The following is a 22636-nucleotide window of genomic DNA, read 5'->3' as shown; positions in this document are numbered from 1 at the left end:
CTTCTACAAGAGAGGCGCCAGGGAGAGTGTAAATAGTTCGATTCTACCTTTATAATATCCAGTCCCACTTAAGGTTTCTCCACCCGAAAATTTTGCTAGATGTGTTCTACTTCCCTTTATATTAGTAATTACAGAAAACGCGACAGTAACTTTATGGAGAAACAACAGAAACAATCTATCTCGTGAAATTTTTCTCTCTCTCTCTCTCTCTCTCTCTCTCTCTCTCTCTCTCTCTCTCTCTCTCTCTCTCTCTGTATATATATATATATATATATATATATATATATATATATATATATATATATATATATATATATATATATATATATATATATATATATATATATATAAGGCTAGCGACACTGCAAAAATGGTTATCATACAAGGAGGAGATAGGTGAAACAAGGCGTTCCCACCCAACCTCTCTCTCTCTCTCTCTCTCTCTCTCTCTCTCTCTCTCTCTCAAGAAAAAAAAATCATATTAACCCTTTAAGAGTTCTAGGAGAAGACCTATTACTGATTATATTGCGCAACACACTTTTTTTTTTTTTTTTTTTTCTATCAGGGTCCCAGCAGTAAAACTGGTATATCCCTGTTCTACCATACGGACTCCTCCCTTTTCCCTATCTGACCTGGCTTGTTGATCGCGCAAGATGTGGGCAAAACTCACTAGAAAGAGGCAATCAAAGCTGCGTCCCATTCACAAATTAATCCTTATCATTTGTAATGCAGATAGTCCTTTTTGTATCTAATGCTCTTCTTAGTCCGCGTTTCTCAGTCTGGAGAGAAAGAGAGAGATTTATGCCGTTCATCCATCACCTTTGTGTCCTTCCAGTTTGCCTATATATATATATATATATATATATATATATATATATATATATATATATATATATATATATATATATATATATATATATATATATATATATATAATTTTTATTTATTTATTTTTTTTTTTCTTTTTCTTTTTTTATTCTTTTTTTTTCCGGATTTATCATGCTCAGCATACAGTCCGTATTTCTGGTCGAGTTAGTTGATCGAGCCAGGCACTATGCGCCAGCATTTTCACTACTTCCTCATTGACATTCAAAGTACAATGGAGTAGTGAAATGAAACACAGGATGATGTACTCCAGGGAGTGTGCTATTCTAGTTAGGTAAACTAAAAACTATATTATCTTTCTGCTATGCCTCTACCATCCTTGTGCACTTCAGTTGTGATTGCATGAATTTGTAATTTCACTATGTTCATCTTTCAAAGCATACAGCCAGTTTTTACTTATGCTAGAGAAACAAATATAGTTAACAAATTTTTAAAAACCGTGAAAAAACAAAGCAAAGCATTTAGCAAAAATGAGAAAAAGGTCAGTGGTGGAACATTTTTAGCGCCGATGAAATGGTGGTAAATAACTTGCTGGGTGATCACCGATGGCTTCGCGCTATGCACGAGCCCTGCAAAGCTTTCCAAAAGGATATTCTCTTGCGTTTGCCTATGGTTCAGGAGTGTTCAAGCAAATCGGCCATCAGAATGTCAGAGTATGTAGAATGCCAAACCCAATATACTTTATTGTTTGAATTCTAGTATGTAGATGATCCTAATGTGCAAGTAACCGGCATGCAGATTGTATTCCTCTCCTGGCTCACACGTTCCAAACCACATATCAAGGTGTCACATGTACAGGTGTGTAAAAGGAAAACAAAACACTAAGAAGACACAGTAAGGAAAATAGAGCGAAGAGAGATTGAGGAAATTTACTTTTTTTTTTTCTGACAGCAGTCAGCCAATGGGATTCATTGACTGACGAACTTGTGTGTGCAAGAAACATTCATAGCTTTAAAGATAAATGTGACAGATTGACTTTAAAAGATGGAGCATTACAAGCTTGAGTCACTCCTGTAAAAATACAATTTTGGTAATAGCAATTAAGGAATACACACACAAAAAGAATGAGTACTCTCTCTCTCTCTCTCTCTCTCTCTCTCTCTCTCTCTCTCTCTCTCTCTCTCTCTCTCTCTCTCTCTCTCTCTCTCTCTCTCAAGAGAGAGAGAGAGAGAGAGATCATTGATCTAATATAATGAGTGTTTATGGTATACTCATATTCATATTAATCTATTTAATTGAATTATCTCTCTCTCTCTTTCTCAAGAGAGAGAGAGAGAGAGAGAGAGAGAAGAGAGAGAGAGAGAGAGAGAGAGAGAGAGAGAGAGAATTTCAATTAAATAGATTAATATGAATATAGAGTATACCATAAACACTCATTATATTAGATCAATGAAGGGAACACCATTTTGATATATCCAGTAATCCAGATTATATGATGGATGAGAAAGGATTTTCATCCCCCCCTGGCCCTAAAATTACACCCAGACTCACTAAGACATGTTCATCTCTCTCTCTCTCTCTCTCTCTCTCTCTCTCTCTCTCTCTCTCTCTCTCTCTCTCTCTCTCTCTCTCTCTCTCTCTCTCTCTCTCTCTCTCTCTCTCTCTCTCTCTCTCTCTCTCTCTCTCTCTCTCTCTCTCTCACTGAATTTATAAGGAAGGTCACTGCTATCTTCACCAACATTCCTTACATCTCCCATAGCATCTTATGTGAGGCATTGATGTGGCGAGGGAGGGAGGGAGTGAGTGAGGGTGGATGGCTTGGGTATTGCTTCATCTCCACAATTGGAGCAGTATGGATAATGTTGAAAGAGCACCATATAATAGTATCAGTATGATTGACCTTTGCTTTTAGAGGAGAACTCTTGTATTTTATTTTTTTTTTCAATATAAGAAATAAAAGATGCCCTTCAAAATATATCATTCAACTAAATTTAATGTCTTTCTAAGGTTCAGTTTTCCTTGCTTTACAGTAACAGTGTTGGGAAGCTGATATAGAGAGTCAAGATCACCAATGAACATTGATTTTATCAACAAAAATGAAAGGATGATCCTCATGTATTTACGTTGTTACTTGAGCAAGATGCTGAACTGACCAAATTTAATGAAACTTCCTTATTGAGTTCAGATTTACAGCCTTTGTACAGTATGGTATGTGCCACTCTGTGATTTTGTATGTGAACCAAGTGGATAAATATTTTTTAGATTTTATGATGTGTAAAAAAAATCTGACTTCTTATGTACATATGTACTTCATTCATCCAGATGAACCCAGCATACTGCATGAATGTATGTATAGGAGATAGTTTAAGAAACCTAAGTTTGATTTGCTATTACCATGTACATATTCAGAACTGTTATTTATATTAATATATTTTTCGTGGTTTATGTATTACATAGTTTTTTTTTTTTATCTTACTGCTCAAATATTGAAAAACTTTATTTTTGTAGGCATCAGTTTCATGAATGTTATTGTCTTTATTTACACATGTGAAATATGGCAGAATTTAATGCATGTACTTGAAAAATTTATATAAAATTTGCTGTTAGTAGCAAAAAATAATGGACCTGCCTGGGTTCCCAACTTCCTAGACCCATACAGTTTATTTGGCTCAGTTGTGGATGAATGAAGTAGAAACAACTCACTAAAATGAGAAAGTATACTGGGTATTTCAAAAGTTTCATGTTCAACAGGCTTTCAGGAGTCCATTCCGATCCCCACGGCCTTCACACGATAACTCTGTTGATACTACGAAAACCTCAACTGCAGGACAAAGCTCTGCAAGCAAAAGTGAGAATACAGTGGGATATATACCTCAAAAAGACATTGAAGGAGATGTGGTTAAGTACAAGAGAATGGAAACCCCCAGAAATCAGTGTTGAAGAGAACGGAAACCCCCCAGAAATCAGTGTTGAAGGGAGGCCTCTTGAGCAACACAACTCCCCAGAGGGCTGGCAATAGCCTTCATGATTTTCGAAGGAAATCTTTCTCACGACAGTTTAATTCTCCATTTCGAAGTCCAAGCAGCAAATTACCTCAGCAACAGTTACAGACACCTGAAGACCAGTTGGCTGATCTCATCAAGCAAGAGACTGAGATTGACAAAGAAATTGCAACTCTTAAAGAAAGTGGTTTTCAGGTTGAAGAGTTGCAGGGCCACATACATAATCTTCACAGGTATAATGAAGTCAAGGATGCAGCTCAGCTGGTTTTAGGTCGCCTTGCAGAGTTAGAACAAGTGACTGTAAAAGAAATCCATAAGAAATACAAAGTACCCGTTACTGATTAGGAATGCATGTGTGTGTGTGTGTGTGTGTGTGTGTGTGTGTGTGTGATTTTCATTGAAAGTAACAGGGTTATTTATTATCCTTTCATAATTTAGTGGTGCTATTATTATGTGTAATGCAACAAATCATTCTCTAACAATTTATACTTAATGCAGTTCTCTTTTACCATTGACTACTTCATGAGGGATGGGTCACAAGTCTTTTGCTCCTTATTACCAGCACTATGATGCTGCAGCAAACCTTTCTTGATCAACTTAACTGCATTTACGATGATTAATTTGTGAGGAAATCATTCTCTCTCTCTCTCTCTCTCTCTCTCTCTCTCTCTCTCTCTCTCTCTCTCTCTCTCTCTCTCTCTCTCTCTCTCTCTCTCTCTCTCTCTCTCTCTCTCTCTCTCTCTCTCTCTCTCTCTCTCTCTCTCTCTCTCTCTCTCTCTCTCTCTCTCTCTCTCTCTCTCTCTCTCTCTCTCTCTCTCTCTCTCTCTCTCTCTCTCTCTCTCTCTCTCTCTCTCTCTCTCTCATAAGATATTTAGGTTTGCTTTTTTTTTTTTTTTTTTACCGTTATGGTAAATGTCATTGATTATAAGAATCTGCATTAAGAAATCTAGTTAAAGAAAAATTAATGTGTGTTGTGATAACAAAATATTTTCTGGTTCTTGTATTGTTGCTCATATGAGTGGTGTTCTTCCTCATGATTGCATTATTAGGGCACTTGTGACATCAATTGGGGGGAATGAGAGTGTTTGGACTTAAGTGATGGATATGCACAGTAATTTGAGTCATTGTCTGGTATGAATAAACAGTGCTGCATGCATCAGTTGGACTCATTGTTTGCTATTGTCTATAAAGTGAGGTATCTGTCCTTGAGTCAGATACCTCACTTTATGTTGAAAATATGTACAGGATTGTAGATCAAGAAGATATTTATCACAGGTTTCTTAACATTTTGTACAAATGTACAACAGATATGCTATATTTTTCTGCTATGGTATTTCTCTCTTTGCATATTGTAGACAGGTATTGCACATGCATCTGTAATATGAGTGAAATATTATAGTGATGAGGACAGGTGTTAATTTTGAAAGAGTAGCTTGCTGATTGTCAGGATGAAGAGGATCCCAGGTTTATTTTTCTCATCTGTGTATTATTAAGTAGCCATTGTTTTCATGATCTCATTACCAGTTTATATTTTAGGAGTCTGTTCTACTATGTTGTTAATCTCTTATCTGGAAGTGCCTAATTATATTCATGCACGTGAATCTGCACACTATAAACACGTGCATATTACTGTGCAAGTTGGATGCTGGTACTGCATATCTTTACTGAAAGTGGAAGATTCCCTTTTGTTTCCTTACTTTTTCATGAGAAAATTGGTAATTTGAATTAATTATTTTTTTGTTCATGCAGATAAAGCATGAGGAAACTATAATTTTGTTGGACATGATTCAATTTACTTTTTCAATATACTTTTCTATTATTCTGTGTTTTATTTAATTATTGGAGACATTAACCATGTAACTAATGGACTTTCCTGTAATGCAGGAGGTGGGAGGTTGTAATCTGAGAACTCTTTTTCATCTTTTATATATGATTAATTAATAGATCCTTAATAATTGTGTTAATAGTTGCCTACTGGCCTGTATAGAAACTAGATTTGCAGTTTTCAGTGTTTGTATATCCCAATATTCCACATAGATTTCTATTATTTTTCTATTATTATTATTGTTAGATATAATATTATTATTATTATTATTGTTATTATTATTATTATTATTATTATTATTATTATTATTATTATTATTATTATCATTATTATTATTTATTTATTTATTTATTTATATATGTACCTTTAAGTTATAAGATCAAAACAAAATACAGCCAATACTCTCTCTCTCTCTCTCTCTCTCTCTCTCTCTCTCTCTCTCTCTCTCTCTCTCTCTCTCTCTCTCTCTCTCTCTCTCTCTCTCTCTCTCTCTCTCTCTCTCTCTCTCTCTCTCTCTCTCTCTCTCTCTCTCTCTCTCTCTCTCTCTCTCTCTCTCTCTCTCTCTCTCTCTCTCTCTCTCTCTCTCTCTCTCTCTCTCTCTCTCTCTCTCTCTCTCTTGGAACACAGTCACATTTGCCTGATAAATACAGTGCACCAGAGCCTCCCTTGCCACTTTCTTGAGAGAAGGAAAATGCAAGCTCTGTTGACTCCCTTATGGTCTAGTTAGAGAATATAAATCCCTAGAAGTTTGTATTGAAATACATCTCTGTTGATCACTTTATTATCAAAACAAGGAAAAGCTTGAGTGTTATGGTGAGGTATTTCAGAATGGCAGCTTGTACTGGTATGTATAACTGCTAGGTAACTGTAGCATGCAGACTCTGACCATACACACTTTCCTTGTCTTGTTTCTATGCCTATATCTAATGCTGCTTAACTTAAGTTGTAATCTCCAGTGTTCTATAGTTGTACGATTTCTGCTTCCAGACCTTTCCAAAAATTTGTTTTTTTATACTATTGTGAAACTCATTTTCTTATTATCCTTGGAACATTTTCTTCATTGATATTTATGTCATCTAGTTCTCCTATTGTCCCATTGTCTATGTCTGCATCCCATATGTTGGCTTAGTTCTCTTCTCTTCTTTCCTGGAGTTTGAGGAATTGCTGTATCTGTAGTATTTGGTATGCTTAAAAAAAAAAAAAAAATACTGTTGCCTTCATACGTATCTTAGTTTATATACTTCTCATTTTCCTTAAAACAAAAAAAATCACTTTCCTATTTAGGTTATTTCCTATATTCTTACCATCTAAGAATATTAATTCCTTAATGTTAATGCATATGTATTTCCTCTTGCATTGTACACAGCACTGCATTTAAAAAATAAGAAGGCTTTTGGATAATGGTTTTCATAGACTTTTTTCAATTTAATTTCTTTTATCACACTTCCATTGCTGTTGGTAAAGTAGTTATCTTGGTTTCCTTTTTTCCACTGAAATGTATTGTATATTCTTACTTATGAGTGAAATCTTTGCTAATTTTCTTGCAACTGTAATGTGAAAATGTACATGCTGACACCATATTTTAAGATTGATAAGGTAATTGAAAAATTGCACAGTACATGTAAGTAGTGTCATAAAAATAGCATAACTATTGAAATAAGTAAAAATAGTGTTGTTTAAGTGAACAGTTTATGATAAATATGATCAGCAGAAACTTTAAACCATAAATTCTTTGCAGGATAACATGATGGACTTCATTGTGGCAGTGCGGGATCCACAGGCGTGGCACCAAGTGAACATGGCACAAAACCCCAAGCATTACTCATCCCTGAGATTAGGAGGACCACACTTCATTAGCAGAATTCAAGAAAACTGGGGAGCCAAGATATACTTCAACACCCTGATTCCAACACATGAAGGGGTGAGGCAACATTTCATCATAATTCATCATAACCTACCAGGCATTCACCATGTGTTACTTTTTGACTTTCATGTTCAGTGTTCACCATACACTTCTCCTATAATGCAGTGTACTTGTTTCTGCAAGAGGTGAAGTGTTCATCCACTGAATGGCAGAATGGATGAGTATACATACATTGGGAGGCAGGAGTAGATGAGTAATTCAATCCCAGTATACTATATTTAGGTAAACCCACATACATACACACTTTATTTTTATCATTATTATTATTATTATTATTATTATTATTATTATTATTATTATTATTATTATTATTATTATTATTACTATTATTATTATTATTATTATTATTATGTATATATTTTTCAGTGTCACATTAAATGATTTGTTGCAGTGCTCATAATGGTATTCCTGTGATCACAGATGATAAAGTATGGGGTAATATCACACTCCAGCTTAGTGGCTGACCTGCTGGACTGGGACACACTCTATGTTGCTGGTCGCTTACACAAACCAGTCCTCATGTTACATAAAGGTTGGTGTAGTATACATATTTTATTTTCTAACCTCATTTCACAAGTGAAGCATGTATCACCTTTGTTGTAACTAATATGTATTCTTGCTTACAGAAATGTACAGTGAAATCTTTTTATACTTTGATCACCAAAGTGGGAACTTGGTAGATAGGGATAATTAAACTGGCAAAAATTTATCTGAACTATGGTATACATAGTTGCTGTAACTCAGCCCTTTATGTACACCTTATCTAAATGAAGATATTCTAGATAATTAAGTAATAATTTGTGGTGACTAATTTGAGATTCAAATAATGTTTCCGCAGCTGAGGATGAGGAGCTCCACACCGCCCTCAAGCTGAATCTGTTCTTTGCAGTACACACTGCCCTCCTACTACTCCCAGAGCTCTTCAGTGAAGAGCAGCTGTATATGACTCTGGCAGGACTTTCATATGCAGGTGAAGTGGATTGACTAATCATGCATAAACAATAATGTTGTACTGTACATATGTATTAAAAGTAAATTTGAGCCTACAATTAAAGTGTGTGAATGATCTGAGCTTGCACATTGACTAGCCACTTCACTGCTTCAAGATAGTTTTCTATTGAAGGAATATGTCAAAGAATTTTTTCAGGTGTCATATTTCAAAGTAATGTTGTAAAAATAGCCTCTTCAACAAAAAAAAAAAAATGCATTGATGATAATTATGTAATTAAAAAAATCTTTTTAGGAGACTTCCGAATGTATGTTGGCGAAGATCAAAATAAAGTAAGGAACATAGTCGGGGCACAGATCCGGGAATTTCGTGCCCTCTACACCCCAATCCTAAAAGAACTAGAGGAGTATGTTATTTTGGACACTCTGCAGGGGATGGGAGAGCAAGACACATCCCCACCAGCAAGGCTTTACCATCTCTCCATGCTGCCTAAACGATTGCAGGTTAGCTTAGTGCTCATTTTAAGTCTTTAGCTGGTGTAGGAAAGCAGCAACTTAATAACATCATGAGCTAGGTTTAGAAATTTCTAGTGTTTTAATTTGCAGTTCAGATCCTTTGTTGGTTTCCAGTAGCTGATTATTGTCAGTCACTAATGTCCTAGATCAAGTATTTGTGCAGCCATAATATGAGTTAGGTATCACTATGTCCTTCAGGAATATATGTTGGCCTCTAAACTCTCCTCATGTGATTTTTTTTTTTTTTATGTAGGAGGGACACTGGCCAAGGGCAACAAATATCCAACAAAAAAAAATGCCAACTGAAATGCCAGTCCCATAAAAGAGTCCAAAGTGGTAGTAAAAAATTGAAGGATAAGTGTCTTGAAACCTCCCTCTTGAAGGAATTCAAGTCATAGGAAGGTGGAAATACAGAAGCAGGCAGGGAGTTCCAGAGTTTACCAGAGAAAGGGATGAATGATTCAGAATATTGGTTAACTCTTGTGTTAGAGAGGTAAACAGAATAGGGGTGAGAGAAAAAAAAAGTCTTGTGCAGTGAGGCTGTGGGAGGAGGGGAGGTATGCAGTTAGCAAGATCAGAAGAGAAGACAGCTAGAGATGCAACTCTGGCGATGAGAGAGAGGCTGAAGATAGTCAGTCAGAGGAGAGGAGTTGATGAGATGAAAAGCTTTTGATTCCACCCTGTCTAGAAGAGCAGTATGAGTGGAACCCCCCCCCACACGTAGAAGACAGCTAGAGATGCAACTCTGGCGATGAGAGAGAGGCTGAAGATAGTCAGTCAGAGGAGAGGAGTTGATGAGATGAAAAGCTTTTGATTCCACCCTGTCTAGAAGAGCAGTATGAGTGGAACCCCCCCCACACATGTGAAGCATACTCCATACATGGACAGATAAGGCCCTTGTACAGAGTTAGCAGCTGGGGGGGTGAGAAAAACTGGCAGAGATGTCTCAGAACACCTAACTTCATAGAAGCTGTTTTAGCTAGAGATGAGATGTGAAGTTTCTAGTTCAGATTATAAGTAAAGGACAGACTGAGGATGTTCAGTGTAGAAGAGGGGGACAGTTGAGTGTCATTGAAGAAGAGGGGATAGTTGTCTGGAAGGTTGTGTTGAGTTGATAGATGGAGGAATTGAGTTTTTGAGGCATTGAACAATACATATGTTCACACATAATATCACATATATATGAATATATATGTGATAACATGCATGTTTAATTTCATACATCTGTGTGTATATATTTGTGTATCCCACATCCTGCATCCTACCATCTCTCTTGACCTCACCATGGTTTTATTGGGATTTACTCATACTGGACAGGAAGAATTGCTTTTAAAGATTAGGAAGGGAGAAAATGGTAAGCAGAATCAGGTTTCTGATATGACTTGCTTTATATTTGCTGTTGTATATTATCAACTTGACTGCAATAAATACTGTTAATGTATTGAACAGTCTGCTGTAAAGCACTTGTTTTCACACTTGCAGCTCATGCTTATTAGAGAGTGGAACAAGGATGGCAGAAGTAGGGATCTTGAAGACGTTCTCAGGGCAGCTGCTCATGACACAGATGTAGAAGATGTCATACACAGAGGTGAGCCAATAATTAATTATAATTAGATAAGAAATTGAAATATAAAGTAAGATAAAGGATATAATATTTTGAAACTGTATGGACAAGATGATTAGTTACTATAGGGAGTGAGAAGTTTTTTGTGTATAGCAGATGTGTTTGAGTGAAAAGTAGCATGGGTGTAGTCTTGGTTCCAGGGGTAACTGCTCTTTTCAATTTACAATTTGTAACAGCTCATTGCATGAGTAGGGTTACAATTCTTCTCACATTTCATCCCTGTTATATTTAATCCCCACTTCTCTGTTGTCTCTATGTTCAATAATTTAGGTCTATTCCCTCATATAACTACTTTGCATTCATTGCAAACAAAAATATAAACACTATTTATTCCTTCCCACAACTTTCATATTTAATTTATTCTAAACATCTTTACATCTAAAAGGGCTGTGTGATGCCCTTTTAAATGTTGAATGTTTGTATAGATGCTGCTGTAATAGAGATGAATGTGAGAGGTAGATTTTCAGTCTGCAGAATGCTGATGGTAGAGTGGAATCTGAATCAGCTGCCATTTGCAGGTGACACTGCACTGAGAGCCTACTTAGAGGATAGATTAAGATTACTGGTAAAGAGTAGAAGAGTGTGTGGAATGAGGAAATTGAGGGTGAATAAGACTAAGAGTAAACTAAAGTGTATGAGGGTGGTAGATGGTAAGATGATGAGTGTAACTTCAAATGGTAAGTTGCTTGAGAAGGTAGACTGTTTTGAATATGAAGGATATTGGTAAGAATAGAGGAATAGATGTAAAGATGTTTAGAATAAATGAAACATGAAAGTTGTGGGAAGGAATAAATAGTGTTTATATTTTTGTTTGCAATGAATGCAAAGTAGTTATATGAGGGAATAGACCTAAATTATTGAACATAGAGACAACAGAGAAGAGGAGATTAAATATAACAGGGATGAAATGTGAGAAGAATTGTAACTGTTCTTCCCTGGTTTCTTTTCAACAGGTATCCAAGATATTGTGAAGATCTCCAGTTTGACTCAAAGCATCAAAGGCATAATGACTGCAGGTGCTACCAAGTCCGTCAGGTACTCTTGGTCCAAGGTGAAGAAGATGTGGAAGAGCTTGCAGAGATAATGTTGTGTAGGTAGGTAAATAACACTACCTAGGCATTCATAAATTATTTATGATGAATTATTTTCCTAATCTGTAAATTAAATGCACTGTTGTGACAGATTAAATAACCACAGGCTGGGTGTTGCAAGACACTGCATTGATTTGAGCAAAATTAACTTAAAGGAATAGACCAGCAGTTGATATATATATATATATATATATATATATATATATATATATATATATATATATATATATATATATATATATATATATATATATATATATATATATATATATATATTATTCTAGGGCTAGTGGTGATTGTCCTGTTATTCATCACTTGGAACCTGACTATCTACATGTAGGTTAAAGATGAACCTCTCAGTGTTATCATCTACAACACATTCCCAGAGGTGCTGTTAGAGATACATTTTTCGTGGAATTGTTTTCACCTCCATTAAGATGGCTCTAGAAATCTTAAAATTGCATTTATTGTAAGATTAGCTCATCTCTCTTTAAGAAGCTGAAGCTGAAGAAAAGAGAGGAAATTACCCAAAACAGATATTCACATCAACCTCTACTGAATTTGACTTATGAACATTAAGGAAAAGTACCAAAAATATTATTTATTGAAATTTCTGTAATGTAAACATTGTATATATGTATTTTTTTTTTAACATTTATAAGTTCAATATTTTCTTTTTGACCATTAAATTTTTATAAGTGGTCATATCATTGAACCAGAGGCTCATTCGCACCACTTACTGAACTGGTGGCATGTGTTGTAAGGTTTCTTCACTGAAGATTTAGATAGAATATTAGATATTAAAAACTGTCCCATATGGTAGAACTGCAACAAAAGTTTAATGAGTAATACCACACTTGCTAATATTGTAGAAAACTTGTTTCAGGGAATTGAACCACAAAAAAGATCTTTGCTGCTCCTGATAATGAAATCATTGCTCATAGAAGTCTTTGATACTGTTGTGCTATTTTAATCACTGATTAGGAACATATTGACATTAAATATTCATCTTATAATAAACTTTCCTACAGTCATTCACAAATGTAAGACTGAAAATTGTACTACTTAGGAAATGTAATAATGTGTATTTGACACTAAACAGCCATAAGTGAAGATAATATATTTCTGTATTATATTCTTGTCCTGACAAAAGAATGAGTCAGTAGCATCTGTATGTATTTCATTATTATATTTATGGTCAGTTATGAATGAAAGGACACACAGCAGGAATAAAAATCATAATCTTCACCAAAAAATATTTGTTTTCAATGAAACAGTTTATTATTAGATGTGCAATATTACATTATGGGGCTCTTAGTTAAATATGTTCCACAGGGATACACTCTTATCAGAGGAACCAGCAGCTAATATAAACCCTCCACCTAACTCTTCTATATTATCTTTCGAATAAGCAATACATTCTACTGTCTTTTTGTGGTACATTAATACTGCTAATGGCTTACATTTTTTACTGGAAAAGAAACGAATGCGTGAATCCCATCCACCTGTAACAAACAGCTTTCCATCAGGACGTATGACACAAGAAGAAATGCCAGCATTTGTGATAGAGAGCTCCTTCACTATAGAGATGTTCAGATTGTTCTGTATACTGAATACATATATTTTTTCAGCTGCAGTACCAATAATGCCAGTCTGAGAGGATTTGTCAAAAGTAAAGCACATAGGGTTTTCGGTCACTTGGTGTTGACTGAGGATTTTTGAATTGGCCCAGTCCCATAGTGCAATATGTCCACTTTCATAAAGAACACCTAGAATAATGACATCTTGAATTTTCATCCATCTTGGTTGCATCATGCTACCAAAAGCCTTGACATCTGGAGGTACTAAAGTGCTGATTTTGAAGTTTTTATCAATATCCCAGACAGTCACTCCCTCCTGTGATGGCCCAGGAAGTGACAGCAATTTTGTGTTACTGTTTACTTGTATAATGTGTGAAGAACTGAATCCAAGGTAATCCACCACAGGATATGTTGATACAGCAGCAGGAGAGGAATGAATATTCCATGCTTTTACACTATCAGATCTCCCTAGAGACCACAGTATGTCAGGAGATTCACTATGGAGCCAGTGGATGGACGAACCTGCATGAGCTACCCATTCTGTAGTCTTGCATTTTGTCTGTGAGGAGATAAACTTCCATCATTCATCCATTGTTTGATGTCAATAGGAAATCACTGTGTATATATATATATATATATATATATATATATATATATATATATATATATATATATATATATATATATATATATATATATATATGATTTTATGTTTTGTATAGGAAACTGGGAAAATTATATATTTAAAGTTGCTAATTAAAACAAACCTTAAGGTTCCAAAGAAGAATTTTGCCATCTTGGGTTCCAGCTGCTATGTACTTGTCTCTTTGTCCTTCTGTTGCATCTACATTGAGAAAGGTCACAGCTGTCACTGGTGACTCCGCCCCACGTAAAACAAACACAGGATCTGGGGCAGGTCCACCCATATTACTGTAAAGGGAAACAGAAGTTGGCAAGGGGAGGTTTCTGGCAGTAAAGCAGACAATGGTTAGCAGGTGAAATCTGGCAGGTAAGTGGTAGATTCTTCATATATAAAAAGAATTCTTCACGGTCAGTAGTATTGGTCACAATTTGCATAACTAGCTTGTAGCCTACACTAGTACTAGCAGATATAATTCCTCCTGTCTTGTTTCAGAGCGAGGATGGAGTTGGGAACATGAACTCTATTTGCCTGTAAAATCTGGTCACAGGACTTTAATATTAGAAACTTGTGCATGATATGATATTAAAGGCACATTTTTATTAGCTCAAATGCCTGTTCACTCAGCTATCTTTGTGATTAGATACACTCTGGAGTGCCTTTGTTTGTCTTGTCATGGGTTTTTTGACAGCTTACAAAATGTGAACACTTAGGTGGATAAGAAAATCCTGAATTCATGATGAGCTTATCATGAGGCTCCTGCAGAGTTTGTGTACAAACGACACCACATATAATTACGTGTGTTCACAAAGGTCGCCGAAATAAAAACCGAGAAGATTAAAGCATGGATAATCTTTCACCAAAACTATTTACTGTTTGTCCTCAAAATGTTTCCATAAAGTTCAGCTGGAAAAGTAAAGGAATAAACATTAATGAAAAGCTGTTTAAGTCACTCCAAAACTTTAGATGACATCCTCTTCATTTTAGAAAGCATAATCTTTGGAAATGTTGAGTGACTTTCATAATAATGAATAACTCATGTTACTATTTAATTATGTTAGCTGTATATACTACAAACTCATATATTAATCAGTTTCACTGTGTTCACTGCAGAAAGGAAGAACATAAGTGTGACAAGACACGTTGCATTTATTTTGTGAAGCAGAATTCCATGTAAATCAAGCAGTACCCATCTTGTATAATTGGTACATATTTTTCTTTTTACTCATATAATTCCATCCACAAACAGGAAAAGTAGCACATCTCATTTTGCCAGGGCAGGTGGTGTGCTGCACATAGGAAATGTGTACATACGGCAGCCACTCATATATCTGTGATGTCATGTTTGAAATGGGGGTTTACTTCAGTCACCTAAAAGATAACCATTTGCTATACTACTGGTGTGAGGAGACTATGGTAGTAAAAAATTTAAGAATGTTCTTTCTTCTGTTTTATTTTTGGAAAATGCTAAAATAATTTCTAAACATATTTAGTTAAGAAAATATGACCATAGACTTAATTAATCTATTTCTACACATTGCTCATACATTCTTACATTTCCTTGTATTGTTATATTTTGTACTATAAAAATATGGAAAAAGGAAGTAATGTATGGATGGCAAAAGTTCAAACAAGATAATTAGCTTGTAGTTACTTCTTTATAAGTAGAGGCACTGCTATGTAATTTATTAAATGTATTTACTCCATATATGGAAAAAAAATATGACTCATACCTGTGCTGGATCTTCACTACTATCTGCCACAAGAACTTCCCTATTCTCATATGTCCAGAAGCCATTTAAGTCAATAAGGATACTGATGACAACATCACCCTGGCCACAGTTAATAAGATCTTGCAGTGTAATTTTAAATGGATCTGCTGGTTTTACCATGTCAAATATTTCATCTTTAACATCCTCAAAATTAACTGGCTCCTGATTGTGTTGACGCATCTGCTCCTGAATTGATCGAAAGAAGTAGTTCAGGGTAAAGACATTCAAGTAACCCTGACCATCAATGTCAAGAATTTTGAAAAAGTAATGCAGTGACTGGGGATCCTTCTGGTTCTCCAGTGCCAAGACGAAGTCGAGATAGGTTTTGTAGTCCATCTCCCCGTCATACGTCAGACATTCCTGGAACACCCGGTCAATGAACACAGGAGTCAGGGTTCCCATACCATAACGTGAAAGTTCCTGTTTAGAAAGCATACCATTGTGATCTTTATCTAAATTCAAGTAAACACCATAGACTCTAAGGGCTGAGGGTGCTGAGAACCAATTATTCTGCTGCTGGTCTTTGGGCAATTCTTCATCACGCAGTTCTAACAAATCATCCAGGAAGCTGCATGCTAATATATCTTGAATCTTTATTTGTCCAGTATGTAAAGGGTCTAAGAAGAAGAAAAATTTTCTAACAGCAGTGCACACATAGAAAGAATGAAAGGATTTTTCTAGTCCATCTAATTGAGGTAATGTTGGGATTAGTTCTAAGATGTAGTTTTCCAAGTCTGATTCTCTAAGGTAACCCTGACCAGTAACATCATAAAGGGACAGTCCAATCCTGGTCTGATGAAGCCACACTTTCCTCATGACATAGTTAAAGAAATTCATGATAGATATGCGTCCATATGAGTCACTTTGGAGCAACTTACAAAATGTTGAAGGTTGAAAGTACTGCTTACACTTAGGCCCTGCTTGCTCTGCTACCTTTAAGAAATCCTCATAATTAATCAACTGTTCCTCCCCACCAACTTCTGTTACTGACTGATGTTTATCTAATAACATCCAAAGGTTCTTCAGTTCATCATTATCTAAAAGTTCTCTGCTTCGTCTTTGAAGAAACACTGCACGAGACTCTTCACGTAACTTCTGCAGCAGCTGGTCATCCTCAGGAGGTAGTTTGTGGTAAAACTTTGGAATGACAGAAAAGGTTTTATCATTACTGGTTGCTGAGCTCTTGCTGGCAGCTTTCCATTCACAGTAATACTTCTCAAACATTTTTTCTTGATCATCACTTTCTGATTCCTCTGTGAGATTTTCACTCTTTTTGAGTTCCTCCTTTTTTCTTAGATGGCTTTGAAGCAATGACTTCAAATCCATCTCCAGGATGGTCTATGAATATACAGTTGTAAAAAGTCCACTTGAATCTGCAAAGATGAGATCTCATCTTATATGTCTGCTGTATAATAAAGAGTGAGGAGACTGTATTTACAGGGTGGGTGGAAAGTAATGCCCTAATTTATATTGTTAAAAAACACTTTTAGTTTCCTTTGATTACAATAAAGTTATATGGAAAGAAAGATTTTAATAGCATGTTTTATTCAAAATTCTACATGGCCTCCAGTTCTTTCCAGTAGCTTCAGGAATCATGTCCACTGATTTCAGTAGGAACCATTGTGAGATGGAGGAGAAGACTTCCTGTACTGGCCCTTCAAGTTCTTCTGAAGTCTTTGGTTTAGTAGGGTAGACTTTTTTTAGCCAACCCCAAAGAAAGAAGTCACAAGGTGTTAAGTCAGGGCTCCTGGCAAGCCACTCATGTGGACCACAATGACCCATCCATCTCCCGGAGAAGTTGGCATCAAACCATTCACAAATGATGAGTAAAATGTGGAGGGGTGACATCTTGCCAGTTATCACAACTTGGGAGAATACTGAAGATTTGATTTTCATGTAAGCTGGAACCCTCCACATTTTGCTCATCATTTGCGAGTGGTTTGATGCCGACCTCTTCGGGAGATGGATGGGTCACTGTGGTCCGCATGAGTGGCCTGCCAGGATCCTTGACTTAATACTCTGTGACTTATTTCTTTGGAGTTGGCTAAAGGAAGATATCTACCATACCAAACCAACAACTTTGGAAGAACTTGAAGGGCCAGTACAGGAAGTCTTGTCCTCCATCTCAAAAGAGTTTCTGTTGAAATCAGTGGATGTGATTCCTGGGTAACTCCAAAAGCTGGTGGAAAGAGATGCAGCCCATATTAAATTTTGAATAAAGCACTACAAAAGTCTATCTTTTCATATAACTTTTCTGTAATTAAAGGGAAAAAAGTATTTTAATATAAATTTGCGGGTTAATTTCCACCCATCTCTGTATAATCCTACAGAGTAAAAGAGAGAGAGAGAGAGAGAGAGAGAGAGAGAGAGAGAGAAGCTGTAAGGCCTATGCATGGCAGTCCCTCTATAAAACATAACTACCTACTTCCATGTATCATCCTCATCTATAAATTCGTCATCTTGTCTTAAAGCTCCCTAATGACTCGGCACTAACAGCCTGCTTACCAAGTGTATTCCATTTATCTGGGGAGGGGACCATAAATGTCCCCAGGTCAGGTCGGACTGCCTTTCTGTCGACGACCCCAAGTGTCTTGACACCCCCCTCAACTTTTTCTTCATTAACTTCTGCAACATTCGCGGTAAGATCTAATTTTCAATCTGTAGAACACCACCTCTCCTCTTCTTTTCCTCACTGAAACTCAGATGTCTGAGTCAACTGACAGTAGGCCCTTTTCTGTTCCCTCCTACTTTCTCTATCCTCATTTTCGATCCAAAGCTGGATGCTGCGTTTATGTGCGCAATGTCTTAACCTGCTCTCGTGCCCACGCTCTTGAATCTTCCGAGTTTTCCACCATCTGGCTATGACTACAGAGTCACTCTCATATTAAATTTATCTGTGCTGTATACCTCTCACCTAACTCCTCTGATTATAAGAAATTCTTTGACGACTTAACTTCCAAAGTGGAGCACATTCTGAACCTCTTCCCTTTTGCAGAGATCTCCAATCTTGGAGACTTCAATGTTCACCACCAGCTTTGGCTTTCCTCTCCCTTCACTGACCATCCTGGTGAACTAGCCTACAACTTTGCTATCCTCCATGACCTAGAGCAATTGGTGCAACACCCTACTCGTATTCCTGACCGTCTTGGAGATACGCCCAACATTCTTGACCTTTTCCTGACCTCTAATCCTTCTGCTTATGCTGTCACCCTTTCTTCTCTGTTGGGCTCCTCCGATCAGAATCTCATATCTTTATCTTGTCCTATCGCTCCAATCCCTCCTCAGGATCCCCCTAAGCGAAGGTGCCTCTGGCGTTTTGCCTCTGCTAGTTGGGGGGACCTGAGGAGGTATTTTGCTGATTTTCCTTGGAATGACTACTGCTTCCGTGTCAGAGACCCATCTTTGTGTGCTGAGCGCATAACAGAGGTGATAGTGTCTGCATGTAGGGATACATTCCTCACTCTTTTTCTCGTCCTAAACCTTCTAAACCTTGGTTTAACACAGCTTGTTCTCGTGCTATACATGATAGAGAGGTGGCCCACAAAAGGTACTTAAGCCTTCCATCACCAGAATCTCATGCACTTTATATTTCTGCCCGGAACCATGCCAAGTCTGTTCTCCAACTAGCCAAAAACTCGTTCATTAACAGAAAATGTCAAAACCTTTCAAGATCTAACCCCCCTCGTGATTTCTGGCATCTAGCCAAAAATATCTCCAATAACTTTGCTTCTTCTTCTTTCCCTCCTCTATTTCAACCAGATGGCACCACTGCTATCACATCTATTTCTAAAGCTGAACTCTTCGCTCAAACCTTTGCTAAAAACTCTACCTTGGACGATTCTGGGCTTGTTCCTCCCTCTCCTCCACCCTCTGACTACTTCATGCCACGTATTAAAATTCTTCGCAATGACGTTTTCCATGCCCTCGCTGGCCTAACCCCCTCGGAAGACTTATGGACCTGATGGGGTCCCTCCTATTGTTCTCCGAAACTGTGCCTCTGTGCTTGCACCTTGCCTAGTCAAACTCTTTCAGCTCTGTCTGTCAACATCTACCTTTCCTTCTTGCTGGAAGTTTGCCTACATTCAACCTGTTCCTAAAAAGGGTGACTGTTCTAATCCCTCAAACTACCGTCCTATTGCTTTAATTTCCTGCCAATCTAAAGTTTTTGAATCTATCCTCAACAGGAAGATTCTTAAACATCTATCACTTCACAACCTTCTATCGGATCGCCAGTATGGGTTCCGTCAAGGCCGCTCTACTGGTGATCTTCTAGCTTTCCTTACTGAGTCTTGGTCATCCTCTTTTAGAGATTTTGGTGAAAGTTTTGCTGTTGCCTTGGGCATATCAAAAGCTTTTGATAGAGTCTGGCACAAAGCTTTGATTTCCAAACTACCCTCCTACGGTTTCTATCCTTCTCTCTGTAACTTCATCTCAAGTTTCCTTTCTGACCGTTCTATTGCTGCTGTGGTAGACGGTCACTGTTCTTCTCCTAAATCTATTAACAGTGGTGTTCCTCAGGGTTCTGTCCTGGCACCCACTCTCTTCTTATTATTCATTAATGATCTTCTAAACCAAACTTCTTGTCCTATCCACTCCTACGCTGATGATACCATCCTGCACTTTTCCACGTCTTTTCATAGACGTCCAATCCTTCAGGAGGTAAACATATCACGCAGGGAAGCCACAGAATGCTTGACTTCTGATCTTTCTAAAATTTCTGATTGGAGCAGAGCAAACTTGGTATTGTTCAATGCCTCAAAAACTCAATTCCTCCATCTATGAACTCGACACAACCTTCCAGACAACTATCCCCTCTTCTTCAATGACACTCAACTGTCCCCCTCTTCTACACTGAACATTCTCAGTCTGTCCTTTACTTATAATCTGAACTGGAAACTTCACATCTCATCTCTAGCTAAAACAACTTCTATGAAGTTAGGTGTTCTGAGACGTTTCCGCCAGTTTTTCTCACCCCCCCAGCTGCTAACTCTGTACAAGGGCCTTATCCGTCCATGTATGGAGTATGCTTCACATGTCTGGGGAAGTTCCACTCATACTGCTCTTCTAGACAGGGTGGAATCAAAAGCTTTTCGTCTCATCAAATCCTCTCCTCTAACTGACTGTCTTCAGCCTCTCTCTCACCGCCGCAACGTTGCATATCTAGCTGTCTTCTACCGCTATTTTCATGCTAACTGCTCTTCTGATCTTGCTAACTGCATGCCTCCCCTACTTCCGCAGCCTCGCTGCACAAGACTTTCTTCTTTCTCTCACCCCTATTCTGTCCATCTCTCTAACGCAAGAGTTAACCAGTATTCTCAATCATTCATCCCTTTCTCTGGTAAACTCTGGAACTCCCTGCCTGCTTCTGTATTTCCACCTTCTTATGACTTGAATTCCTTCAAGAGGGAGGTTTCAAGACACTTATTCATCAATTTTTGACCACTGCTTTGACCCTTTTATGGGACTGGCATTTCAGTGGGCATTTTTTTTATTAGATTTTTGTTGCCCTTGGCCAGTGTCCTTCCTACATAAAAAAAAAAAAAAAAAAATCTACTACTCTGAGAACCAGTTCCTTCCTCTCTTTAAACCCAATCTTTTTAAGCTTGAGCCCCTTATTTCTTGTCCTATCACGATTGCTGACCATGGGAATTTTGTTGTCAGACTGCCATGGGCCAAACTATTATTTTGATAAAAATAATTTATTCTGATTGAGAAAATATAATCATAATTTCCTGGCAAAATAACTTATTTTTTATCAAAATAATGGTTTGGCCCATGACAGTCTGACAACAAAATTCCCATGGTTAGTGAATGGTGGAGCCTTTCAATAAGCTAGTATTTTGCTAGTGGCCTGTAAGTTAAATGCCTTGTTTGGTTACTTACTATCCCAAAGGTTTTGTGATGAGTTGGGTTAGGTTTAGAGTAATTTTGCTAATTTTCCTATTTTCTAGTCTAATCTGTGACTGGCTTCATCATACATAACAATAAGAAAACTGAAAACTGGAAATAAGTGATAATGAAAGGAGTAATAACAAAGCAAATATTTGTCAAATTTTCAAAATTTTCTTAATTTCAATGCAAAACTAATTTATTCTGACTGAAAAATATAATCATCATTTCCTGGCAAAATAATTTAGTTTTGCATTGAAATTAAGAAAATTTTGAAAATTCGCCAAATATTTTTGTTATCACTCCTTTCACTACCACTTATTTTCAGTTTTCAGTTTTCTTATTGTTATGTATGATGAAGCCAGTCACAGATTAGACTAGAAAATAAGAAAATTACTCTAAACCTAACTCAACTCATCACAAAACGACAAAGCAGGATGCCTTCATGTCACTCGTGGAGAACTGGGGTCCCAGTCTGACTGGGCCCGAGGCCTGTCGGTATGAATTGTCAGTTATGCATTTCTGTTACAGTATTACAACGCTGGGCGAGTGAGAATACTGCCACACTTGGTGGGGCAAGCTTTCAGCAAGGTACCCTCCTAAAGGCTCTTGAACACTGACAGTGACAGCGAATATCAATGTGCTCAGAACAAAAAAAAAAAAAAAAAAAAACTACAGTGAAAGTGAGAATCAACTTAATGTGTTCGGCCTTCACTCTACCTTTATATGGGAAGGGACTATACACCCTTTACCTCTGGAAAATATACACACGAGACAGTTGGAACTGGCAATCTAAGACATTCCTCAAGAAACATAACCAGACTCCTTCATAACAATTACCTGTGAAATGATGGTCACGATATTTGTTCCAGATCTTGCAATCGGGACAAGAAACGAGTATTAAGGTGTGTGCCGAGGACGCCTTTCCCGCAACAGTCTTCCTTCACATGTCAACAGTCAACAATATGCTCTCTCTCTCTCTCTCTCACCTGGACGTCCG

General features: G+C 37.0%; 3 protein-coding genes across 10 annotated transcripts; 1 reads left to right on the top strand and 2 right to left on the bottom strand.

The window, feature by feature from the left end:
* Positions 1-13: 13 nt before the first annotated feature.
* LOC135113622 (phosphatidate cytidylyltransferase, mitochondrial-like) lies at positions 14-15285 on the top strand. Of its 8 annotated transcripts, none has more exons than XM_064029469.1 (8): positions 14-28; positions 2856-3033; positions 7391-7573; positions 7997-8108; positions 8415-8546; positions 8820-9028; positions 10523-10628; positions 11618-11948. In XM_064029469.1, the coding sequence occupies exons 2-8, from the start codon at positions 3031-3033 to the stop codon at positions 11746-11748; spliced, it is 876 nt and encodes a 291-aa protein (XP_063885539.1). In that variant the 5' UTR covers positions 14-28; positions 2856-3030; the 3' UTR covers positions 11749-11948. The 8 variants fall into 8 exon arrangements, with proteins under 8 accessions (XP_063885539.1, XP_063885496.1, XP_063885599.1 ...); XM_064029426.1 differs by lacking the exon at positions 14-28 and adding an exon at positions 1014-1159; XM_064029367.1 differs by lacking the exon at positions 14-28 and adding an exon at positions 1379-1538.
* Positions 13000-16767, bottom strand: LOC135113580 (guanine nucleotide-binding protein subunit beta-like protein 1). The gene is made up of 3 exons (XM_064028903.1): positions 16626-16767; positions 14103-14265; positions 13000-13894 (listed from the first exon to the last, which is right to left on the bottom strand). The coding sequence occupies exons 2-3, from the start codon at positions 14259-14261 to the stop codon at positions 13070-13072; spliced, it is 984 nt and encodes a 327-aa protein (XP_063884973.1). The 5' UTR covers positions 14262-14265; positions 16626-16767; the 3' UTR covers positions 13000-13069.
* LOC135113509 (serine/threonine-protein phosphatase 2A regulatory subunit B'' subunit gamma-like) lies at positions 15425-22636 on the bottom strand. The gene is made up of 2 exons (XM_064028784.1): positions 22477-22636; positions 15425-17120 (listed from the first exon to the last, which is right to left on the bottom strand). The coding sequence occupies exon 2, from the start codon at positions 17071-17073 to the stop codon at positions 15703-15705; it is 1371 nt and encodes a 456-aa protein (XP_063884854.1). The 5' UTR covers positions 17074-17120; positions 22477-22636; the 3' UTR covers positions 15425-15702.

The sequence above is a fragment of the Scylla paramamosain genome, chromosome 1, assembly GCF_035594125.1.
Source record: "Scylla paramamosain isolate STU-SP2022 chromosome 1, ASM3559412v1, whole genome shotgun sequence".
Taxonomy (NCBI): domain Eukaryota; kingdom Metazoa; phylum Arthropoda; class Malacostraca; order Decapoda; family Portunidae; genus Scylla; species Scylla paramamosain.
Note: the sequence above shows the minus strand (reverse complement) of the source record. Positions and strands in the feature narration are given on the sequence as shown.

Excerpts from the sequence above, each read along its gene's own strand:
- LOC135113622 (XM_064029210.1), top strand. The coding sequence starts at position 1,431 with ATGGCTTCGCGCTATGCACGAGCCCTGCAAAGCTTTCCAAAAGGATAT. Across the intron at positions 1,539-7,390 it reads TCGGCCATCAGAATGTCAGA|GATAACATGATGGACTTCAT; the intron begins GTATGTAGAATG and ends AATTCTTTGCAG. Across the intron at positions 8,547-8,819 it reads GGCAGGACTTTCATATGCAG|GAGACTTCCGAATGTATGTT; the intron begins GTGAAGTGGATT and ends AAATCTTTTTAG.
- LOC135113580 (XM_064028903.1), bottom strand. The coding sequence starts at position 14,261 with ATGGGTGGACCTGCCCCAGATCCTGTGTTTGTTTTACGTGGGGCGGAG. Across the intron at positions 13,895-14,102 it reads TTCTTCTTTGGAACCTTAAG|ACAAAATGCAAGACTACAGA; the intron begins GTTTGTTTTAAT and ends ATCTCCTCACAG.
- LOC135113509 (XM_064028784.1), bottom strand. The coding sequence starts at position 17,073 with ATGGATTTGAAGTCATTGCTTCAAAGCCATCTAAGAAAAAAGGAGGAA.